Raw genomic sequence first — 10931 nt, forward strand, 5'->3', positions numbered from 1 at the left:
GTGTATGGGACCCAAAAGATGGGGTCCATCTACTAATAACTACAGTGGCCCCTACCTAAGTCGCTCTCCTTTGAAAAGAAAAGGAAAATCACGAGGTAAAGCAGACCTAATTGGACGGTGAAGGTCGCCTGATCAGGCTCAATCAAACATTCTTTTGTTGGTGACATGGCAGGAGTTGATTGCCCGGATGGGGTACTGTAGAGGGCGTCGGTGTACAGTAACCTAGTCCTAAAATTGCGTGTAAGAAAGAAATAAAGCAGCAAGAGACCTCCCTTTGTCGCTCTCTGTTCATCTTCGTCTCCTTCCATCTCCACCCACCTCCACCTTCTCTCTCTCTCTCTCTCTCTCTCTCTCTATAAAGATACACTCATCGTTATACCACTCTCTCTCTTTCTCTCTTCTCTTTCTGTACACGTTCTCCTCTGTGGATTGCTTCTTCAAACCTCCAACCAAGCCGGCAAGGTCTAAAGAGCCGCATATAACAAATCAGTGATGATGTTCAAGTCCCACCTGCCAAAACCCTTTCTTCAATCCAACTCCACTCAACCTTCAACACCCGTTTTTATACAAAAATATGCATAAATATTGATTAATTGGCCACTAACATTGATTAATTGCACGAATACCCATTCCATTTTGAGAAATGACGGAAGTGCTCCAATCCCCATCTCACTTCCCTTCGCCTTCAAGCTCCTCCGCTGTACCACGTGCAGCACTCACACCCAATGATCGTATTGATGGCCTACGCCACCAACAACCCCATACCCATATCGGCCATAACCTTATTAGCACTCCCAATTCGTCTTCTGTAGACGGAGACAGAGCCCGAGACCAGGAAGAGGATGAGGAAGTAGAAGAAGAAGAAGAAGAAGAAGAAGAAGAAGAGGAAGAAGAAGTAAGACGAAGAGGAAGAGGGAGACGGAGAAAGGAGAGGGACGGTGAGGGAGATCAGGTGTCGTTGTTGGCACTGTTGGTGACTGTTGTGAGGAAGTCTTGGATTACCTGCACGGCGGAGAGTCAAGAGCTCTCCAAGATGGAGATTGGCTTGCCCACAAATGTGAGGCATGTTGCGCATGTCACCTTTGATCGCTTCAATGGTTTTTTGGGTCTGCCGGTCGAGTTTGAGCCCGAAGTTCCCAGGAGGCCTCCCAGTGCCAGGTCTGTTCATTTTAACTCATCCTTCCTCCTAATTTTTTTTTTTTTTCTTAATGTTCTTGATGTCTTTGTGTGGCTATTGGGTTCTTGTTTTGAAATGAATGTTCTTGATCTTGAATCTTGCTTCTTTGTGAATGTCTGAGTTTTATTCAACTCCCTTCCCCCTTCTTTCCCCCCCTGAAGAAATTTTGAGTTGAATACAATTTTGCTCTTCTTTTTTGCTTTCTATTTTTTATGCATCGAATGCTGCCTTCCCTCATATTGTTTGAATGAGTTTTAAGTGGTTGTTATGCATATTTATCAAACACGGGTAGAGGCGAAAGGGACTACGTGAAGCGTGAATTACTGAAAATTAGGTGGTGCTTCAAGTCACTGAAAATCTTGTTGCAGATTTTCTTGAAAAACCACATCCAGTGGCATTGCTAATAACCAGTTTTTAAAGATATAATGTGTCAATTTCACGTTTTTGTTTCCAACTAGCTCTTGTCGGAATTTTTCAGCCTTATTGTGAGTGTGGCATGTTATTAGCCAACAGGAGAAGCCCTTATGTCTTCTCACTTGGATTTGTTTTTGTTCATAATTTCCATGAGATCTTTAGCAGAGAAGCCCTTTTATTTTAAGTTATCTTTCTAAGATCCAACTGTTCTGGATATATTTTTGAAAATATTTTCCTTTATGGCCTCTAGACCCCGGTGATGCATGGATTTCCCAATCTTTTCTTTTTCCCAACATCAGTCTACAAGGCTCCATTTGGAACTAGGAAACATAAAAGAAAGGAAAGAAATATATGAAAGAATATTCTTTTTTCTTGTCTAATTATCAGAGAAAATTTAAAATATATGGTAAAGCAATGGGTCTTTTATGTTGTATGTCTCTTAATCTTTGATTTTTCTTAAGTTGTGATATTATTTGAATAAATTTTCATTTTTGACACTATTTGAGATAGAGAGAAAATACTATGGAAAATTGATCTCCTTATTTTGTTTTCCTTTTCTTTTAACTTACAAAATTCTTGATCCAAATGGAGCCTAGAACCTTCTTTGCTTCATATAGTGTTTTTAAGTTAGTACCCTACAACCAATGAACCAAGATTCAAATGATCCTGCAAAATCCTTCTTCATGACAGTCATTAACATTTACCTGGAAGCATTCTTCTATTACATTAATTTACTACCAATTTTGCTGATCATAAGCAGTGTGTGCCCCCCCTCCTTCCTTGTTGTGTCATATGAAACCCTATCTATTCCATTTTAAGTTGCCACAGGCAGATTTTGGCAAAAGGGAAAGCAGGAATACTACCCTGATGGATGGAGGAGGCTTAGTTCCTTCATATAGTTTGGGTTACTGATGCCTAAGTCATGTATGGTGTAATATATGCAAATAATCTCACTAAAAGAATTCAATACTATCTGTGTTATTTTCCCATTGGAAGTTGAGGACTGTAGCAGAAATGTAAACTTTTTCTTTTATGCTCTACTCTCTGTTATAACTTATAAGATCTGTCTGCTGCTGGTTGACCTTAGTGAAAAAGTTTCCCCTTAAGGGGGTTATGTTGCCATGTAGAGTTCCACAATCACTTAAGTTGCCATTTCAGGGATTGCAATAAAATTTTCATGAAGTTAATAGCTTGGGTTTGGCTCTTTTCATTATAGGGACTGTTGTTATTTCTCAACATCTTTATCATCAATAGACTAACTTGGTCCTCCACTCCTTTGATGCAACTTAGTTAATACTACAGGAAAAAAAATAGAAAAGATTATAAAGTTTAAAAATTTTATGGACACTTCATTTTTAAGACAGAAATTTTGGTAACTATCAGGCTATAATTTTCTCCATAGCTAACGCTTTCTACAGCTTCTCCTCTAGATGCTACAAAGGACTTGTTAACTATATTATTTGACTTATACTGCAAAACTGTGTCAGTCCTTTGGTGTAACTCATATAGTCAATTGAGCTCCACAAATGTTTAAATCCCAACTATTTGGGAATTGGCAAAATGAATCATTTGTCATCAATCAGCTTTACAAGGGAGATGTGCTTTTACCGATCAAAGAAGGAAAAACATGTGAGATTTGCTTCATTAAAGTATGGGCAATGCTGCTTTGTCTTGCATTGATGTGACTCATACAGCAATAATTGAAAAAAAATTTGCAAAAAAAGTTGGTACCTATTCAGATCCTTGGATTGTTGAGTAAAAAATTCTATTCTCCAATGTTTTTTTCCCCTGACAAACAAGGAAATGTGTTAGATAAAGAAAGAACACAACAAAAAGAGGAAAATAGAACAGAGAGAATAAGATTCCTCCTGATACAAAAAGGAAAATAGCAAGACATGTTCTCTGACTTTTTTAATCAAGTACACTTTCATTTTCCCGAAAAATGTGCACATCATGCACAATTGGTGCATCTATTATCCATAAATTTTTGTCAGTACCTGCATAGAGGTAAGTGGATGTGACTTGTTCTAGATTTTATTTTTCATCATCATTTCTATTAGCCTGTGATCTTGTTAATCCAGTCTGACACATCATGATTGACATTTTGTCTAAGCTAATTTTATACCACTGACTTGGATATTCTTCATGTGTAGTACAAGTGTTTTTGGAGTTTCAACAGAATCCATGCAGCTTTCTTTTGACTCTAGAGGGAACAGTGTGCCCACAATACTCCTGCTGATGCAAAAACGCTTGTATGCACAAGGAGGCTTGCAGGTATGTTATCCCAGTATTTCTTATTTTCTCTTCTGCCCTGGTCTGACAAGTAAAATGTGATTAAGGCAACAATGGCAGCAGCACATCACTTCATTCTGTTTTGGAAGGCTATTTAACTCAGTTTATATTCAAAATACCTGGCCTCTAATTTCTTCTAACTGTCCATTTCTACTAACAAGATGTGTATTGAACTTGACCGCGCAGGCAGAAGGGATCTTTAGGATTAATGCTGATAATAGCCAAGAGGAGTATGTTAGGGACCAATTAAACAGTGGAGTGGTGCCTGATGGTGTTGATGTTCATTGCTTGGCAGGTTTTATAAAGGTGATGCTCTGAAATTTTTCCAAATATAATATTTTCTTGATAATTTTCTAGACAGTAGCTGATTATGGGATCAGGAAGTTAGTTGTCACAGGCACAGGGTTGTCTGCCCAGTTAGATGTTGACTTAAGCTCAACCTTGAGGTATAGAACATTCGACCTGAGTGTAGCACACGCAAGCCCCACCTTCAACCTGACGTCTCCAATCCAAGCTCATTTTCTTATGCTTGGTTACGTTGGTCTGGGTTGGGCATGAATTAACAATTTTAAAAAATGCTCTTTGAATGTTTCATGCCTCCTTTCTTTTCCTGCCTTGTACTCCAGAATGATGATGCATAACCTTTCAAAGGATCAAATCCGAATGAAACATATACTGTGACTAAAACCTTTCATCCCCACCCCGTCTGCACAAAAAGGGCTTTCGTTGTCTTCATTTTTTTAAATGTGTTTTGCCCTTGCAGGCCTGGTTTAGAGAACTCCCAACTGGAGTGCTGGATTCCCTCTCACCGGAGCAGGTAATGCAATCCCAATCAGAAGAGGAGTGTGCTCGGCTCATGAGGTTCCTTCCTCCAACAGAAGCTGCTCTGCTGGATTGGGCAATAAACTTAATGGCTGATGTAGCTGAACTGGAACATGTAAACAAGATGAATGCACGCAATGTTGCCATGGTGTTTGCACCAAACATGACTCATGTGAGTGGCAAAAACACATCTATCAAAATACGCATGCCTGACATCAGAGTCATAAGATTTGTGATGCATTAGTCATACCTGGTTTTTCATTTCCAAAAATATGAAAGTATTGCTTCAACTTCCAAGCATATTCAGATTTTAGACTGTCCTAGTCTCTTAGTATAAGAACAGTTAAATGAGGATGCACTGTGAAACAGTGGCCCACATAGCAATCTTTTTTATCATGTGAGTGACAATAACATATCTATCAAAATGCACATGCCTCAGAATTCAGAGTCATAAAGTTTGTGCCTGTCAATTACTTTGGTTGGAAACAATTGGTCAAATATTCGCTATAACATATGATTATAATCATGCAAACATTTTCTACTGATGGCAGATGGCAGATCCCTTGACAGCATTGATGTATGCAGTTCAAGTGATGAATTTTCTCAAGACTCTTATTATGAAGACACTTCGAGAAAGAAAAGACTGTATAATAGAAACGGCTACCATTTCTCACCTAGAGCCTTCTGATGGGAGTGGACATCATGGTTCTTCACAACCCTTTCTCGGGGTGGCCCAGGAGGCCAATGAGGGAAATGATGAGGAGCAATCCTTTGTTGCTGAAGAACCTCCTGTTGGAAGCCCTCATGACTCTGCCGAAGATTACCCCACTGCTGAAAGTGAAGATAATTTGGTTTCCACCGAAAATTTCATGGCTGGTGGAAATGGATCATTGGTAGACAATGGCCCTGGTGAGGTTCCTGCTCAAGCTAATGCGTTAACCGGTATGCCCAAAGATGGTGGTTTTAATGGTACAAATAGAGGAACTCAAACGAACAATCGTAAAACTAGAAAGGGCCAATCAAGTAATTTAAATCTCAAGAAGGGACATAGAAAGCTTATTGAGCAGCCTGTTCGGACAATGGGATCTATGGAGAAGAGCAAGGGAAGCAGCATTGTTAGCCGGATAAATTCCAGCACAGAGAGGATTGAAGCTTGGCGGTAAAGGGGACTGATCTCCTCGGGAATGGACTCTTTATTTTCTTTTCTTTTCATTTCTTTTTCCTTTTTCCTCTTTTTCTCCTGTTGTTATTTGGGGGGAGGGTTTTGGCTGTTTGGTTGTAGTGGTCCATCTGCTAACTGGTAGGATATGTTGGAGCAATGTGTTTTTCAGTGTGTATGATTCATTTGTGTTTCAAATGTGTATGTTTGGAGTTTGTTAACTTGGATTTTTCATTGGGCTGGCTTCAAGTGAAAAAAAAAAAAATTTAACTTGTTCAGTTTGTAGACATATGTTGTAATTGGGTAAAATTTGATGAATGGTGTCTGGACTTAAGCTTCAAAAATGTTCACTAAATTTCAGTTTGTATAATACAATTATGCACTAAATTAACAGCTCGCCTCCTTCACTAATTGAATGGCCTTGAATAAATATGTCAAATGGTTGAGTATGGATAAAAATGGATCGGGTTAATAACACATTTATCACCCAATCCATATAAAATAATTGGGTTCGTTTATGACCCCAAATATGTTTTAATTCATTTATTTATTTAATTCAATTTTAAAGCATGTAGGAGACGGTCAATTATTGAAATAATAGATGAAGCTCATAGCATGTGCATAGGGTGATTGAGAATATACATATTACAGTTGCTACAATGATATGATCAATATACCATGACTTGTATTTTTAGATTTTGGATCCAAATAATACGAAGTGATGGATTGGTTATAGTTCAATTTCTGTTGTTATTAGTTCATAATATGGACTTGTCCATTTCTATAAATCCTAATCCTAAAAAACCGTATGACACTACATTCTTGGTCCATTTCTTTTGTAATATTTCAAAAGAAAATTAAGAATAATAATAAAATAGACATATCTATTAAGAAAAGAAATCTAACTTTTGGCTTTTAAAAACTTCAAATCAATAATTCTTACCTTTTTTTTTATTATACTAAAAAAATAACCTTCGAAAGCTAAGAAAATTATTTTCCAAATAAGTTTTTGTTGTAATATTATTGAGAATTTCACTCGTGGGCTTGTCCCACGTCGAAAAATTGAGTGGAAGATGGGTGCTTTTATGCATGGTTGAGTTCAAGACTCAATAGACTTAAGTTTTTAGGTCAAGTTGGTATTCACCCATATGTATGAAGCACACATTTGGACCGGAGGAGCCTATGGGTGGGCTTGATACACATGGGTGAATACCAACTTGACCCAAAAGCTTAAGCCTATTGGGTCTTGGGCCCAACCATGTATATAAGCACCCATCATTCATTCTAATTTTTCAATGTGGGACAAGCTCACAAGTGAAATTCTCAACAATCTCCCCCTCATTTGTGAGTTCCAACTACTCCCCCTTGAACGGAAACCGTCTCCCTTATGGGAGAAAGCCCAATTCCCCAACAGTTGCTCAAGTGGCCCTTACAACTGGCGCCTTACGTGTGTCAGATTGCATTCCGCATGCCTCCGAACCAATCCTACCTCTCATGTCTTGACCCTATTCAGATCCATCCTCAGCCTAGATGATCCTTATTGGTCTCGACCACACACTTGCTCAATCAGTTGCCCGAAAGCTGGAATGGTGTTGTTACTACAATCAGTAGCTCCGCAGGGAAATCAAAGCTAGTATACAATGAGGTCGTCAGCATGATTTTGACGGAAGAAATCGGAATGCAGTCAAACCATGGTTCCACTTCGAGTTTAGCCTTGAACATGGAAAGTCAAGGCAGAGGAAATAAGCATGGACGATCAAATAACAACGGCAAATCTAGGCCTAGGCGGTCTAAATCCAGAAATCCCAATGGTTCTCAGGACATAGGTTTGCAGGGCACAAAAAATATTAAGTGGTGGAATTGTGGTCATTACAAGAACCAGTGCAAAGGTCCGAAGAAAGAATATGAGGCGAAGACAAAGAAAGAAGCAAATGTTGCTTCAGAAAATGATGATATGTTGATCTGCTCTTTGGAGAGCAAAAAAGGAGTCTTGGGTGTTAGACTCTAGTGCTTCATTCCATGCCACTTACAGTAAAGATTGCCTAGAGGAGTATACACCTGGTGATTTCGATAAAGTATACCTTAACAATGATCAACCTTACAATATAGCCGGTAAAGGGAAAGTGAAGATCAAGATGAATGGGTCAGTATGGAAGCTGAGAGATGTCAGATATATTCCATACCTGAGGAAGAACTTGATCTCAGTTGGTCAACTAGTAGATGAAGGATATAACACAACTTTCATTGGTGATGAATGGAAGATTTTGAAGGGTGCATTGACGATTGCACGAGGTAAAAAAAGTGGTACTCTTTATGTAACTCCTAATACATGTATGTCTATTACAGTTGCTACAGGAAATGATGATAGCAACATTTGGCATCAACGACTCGGACACCTGAGTGATAAGGGACTCAGGGTGATGCACTCAAAGGGAAAGTTTAGTGATTTACAGTCAGTGAAGATTGACACATGTAAGAATTGCATATTTGGGAAATAGAAAAGGGTCAATTTTCAGACAAACACTGATACCCCAAAGAAGGAGAGACTTGAGCTAGTCTATTCAGATGTATGGGGACCAACGACCATTTCATCCACAAGTGGGAAGCATTACTTTGTGACATTTATTGATGATCATTCTCGAAAGGTATGGGTTTACTTCCTGAAATATAAATCTGAGTTTTTTGATGCCTTTAAGATTTGGAAAACAATAGTAGAAAATGAAACTGGTTTGAAAATCAAGAAGCTGAGAACCGATAACGGTGGTGAGTATGATGACACCTAGTTCAAAATATTCTGTTATGAGCATAGTATCAAAATGGAAAGAACTGTGCCAGGTACGTCTCAGCACAACGGCGTAGTCAAGCGAATGAACAGAACGTTGACAGAAAAAGCCAAAAGCATGTGCATGCAATCAGGCTTACCAAAGATGTTTTGGGCAGAAGCAGTCAACACAGCAGCTTACTTGATTAATAGGAGTCTATTAGTACCATTGGACTATAGTCTACCAGAAGAAGTATGGAGCGATAAAGAGGTAAGACTTTCATATTTGAGAGTTTTTGGTTGTGTTGCATATGTACATATCAATAATCATGTCAGGAATAAGCTTGATTTGAAATCCAGGAAATGCACCTCCGTTGGTTATGGTGGAGATGAATATGGGTCTCGCATTTGGGATGATGAAAACAAAAAGGTGATCAGAAGTAGGAGAGGAATGTTTTGTATAGTGACAATCAGAGTACGATACATCTGGCAAAGAACTCCGCATTTCATTCCAAAACTAATCATATTGGACCGCGTTATCACTTCATCAGATCTCTGATAGAGGACGGCATGTTGATACTTGAAAAAATCCAAGGTAGCAGGAATTCGACAGATATGTTAACAAAGGTGATGACTATCGAGAAGCTGAGATTGTGTTCAATTTCAGTTGGTCTTCATGCCTGAAGACATATTTGAGCACATCGTTTATTCATATACTAATACTGGTTGAGGAGGCATCTTCGTCTCCAAGTGGGAGATTGTTGTAGATGGAGCCAGGAGACGCAAGCTGGAAATGCGTCCACGTAGCTGTAATCCGCGGATATTGATTGAATGATTTACTGTAATTCCTTAATTTCAATTTATTGTAATTTACTCCAGCTCTCTATAAATATAGAAGGGTTGTTGATAGGTAAAATACAGAGAGGAAGGAGAGAGTGTAGAGGAGTGAGGAAGAGAGCTGAGAGATTGTATTCTTTCCGGTTATATAGTGAATTGTGGTGTGCTACGTGGATGTTGGTTGATCTAGACTGAACCACGTAAATTTCTAGTGCCTCTCAATTTTTTGGTGCTTGTTTATTGCTCACAAGATCCTAACAAGTGGTATCAAAGCCAATGGTTCGTAACTCTAGGTGAGCGACACCGTAAAAGTTGAGACGGGAAGCAAATTCTCCTGACGTGCTAACAGTTGGAGGACCAAGTGTGTGGTCGAGGCCAATAAGGATCATCTAGGTTGGGGATGGATCCAAATTGGGTCAATACGTGAGAGGTAGGATTGGTTCGGAGGCAGGTGAAATGCAATCTGACACATGTAAGGCGCCAGTGGTAAGGCCCACTTAAGCAACTGTAAAGGAATTGGGCTTGCTCCCATAAGGGAGACGGTTTCCGTTCAAGGGAGAGTAGTTGGAACTCACAAGTGAGGGAGAGAGTATTGAGAATTCCACTTGTGAGCTTATCCCACATTGGAAAATTAGAGTGGATGATGGGTGCTTATATACATGGTTGGGCCTAAAACCCAATATGCTTAAGCTTTTGGGTCAAGTTAGTGTTCACCCATGTGTATCAAGCCCACCCATGGACTCCTTCGGTCCTAACAAATATGTGACTCATATGTTGAGTGGAACGCATATAGAAATGAGAAAACATGGTATAAAACAACAACTATGGTTTGCAAGAGCAAATCGTCGATGGTTTTGTCAAGATGCAGTGAAATAGTCGATGGTTCTGGTTCAGTTACTTCAATTATTTAGTCTCGGTATTAAACTGTCGACGGTATGTCTAAAATCGTCGACGGTTTGTCTTAGTTTTTCAGCGCTGCATGTTTTCGAATTTTGAATTACGAAGTTGCATAGGTTAGGTTTCAGGGTGGGGGGAATCTCCGGGAGGGTTATATATGTTATGTTAAGTGAAATGCATGTATAATGAGAAAACATGGTAGAAATCAGCAGTTGTGGTTTGCAAGAGCAAATCATCAACGGTTTCCTTGAAGTTGTCGGCGATTTTGTCTAGATGTGAAGAAACAGTTGACTATTATGCAGTGTTTTATCAACTGTTTGCTTTTGGTATTAAACCGTCGACAGTATTTCTGAAATCATCAATAGTATGTCTGAAACCGTTGACGATTTGACTCGGTAACTCAGCGTTGGTTTTCAAATTTTGAATTTAGGAAGTTGTATGGGTTGGGTTTCAGGAAGAAAACCATCAAGAGGGTTATATAGACATGGTATATGTTGTAACTCTGGTATGTTCATGTATTTGGACACAAGATAGTGAAAAGTAGTGTTTTTTGCTCCCATGGATGTAGGCAT

General features: G+C 39.1%; 1 protein-coding gene across 1 annotated transcript; it reads left to right on the forward strand.

Annotated features, from left to right (window-relative positions):
- The first annotated feature begins 258 nt into the window (after nucleotides 1–258).
- On the forward strand, nucleotides 259–6148 carry LOC131159099 (rho GTPase-activating protein 5-like). Its single transcript, XM_058113859.1, has 5 exons — nucleotides 259–1158; nucleotides 3745–3865; nucleotides 4070–4189; nucleotides 4647–4877; nucleotides 5257–6148. Exons 1-5 carry the CDS (start codon nucleotides 644–646, stop codon nucleotides 5866–5868), a joined length of 1599 nt encoding a protein of 532 aa, XP_057969842.1. The 5' UTR covers nucleotides 259–643; the 3' UTR covers nucleotides 5869–6148.
- Nucleotides 6149–10931: the final 4783 nt, after the last annotated feature.

Source organism: Malania oleifera, chromosome 1 (assembly GCF_029873635.1).
Source record: "Malania oleifera isolate guangnan ecotype guangnan chromosome 1, ASM2987363v1, whole genome shotgun sequence".
In the NCBI taxonomy this organism is placed as follows: domain Eukaryota; kingdom Viridiplantae; phylum Streptophyta; class Magnoliopsida; order Santalales; family Ximeniaceae; genus Malania; species Malania oleifera.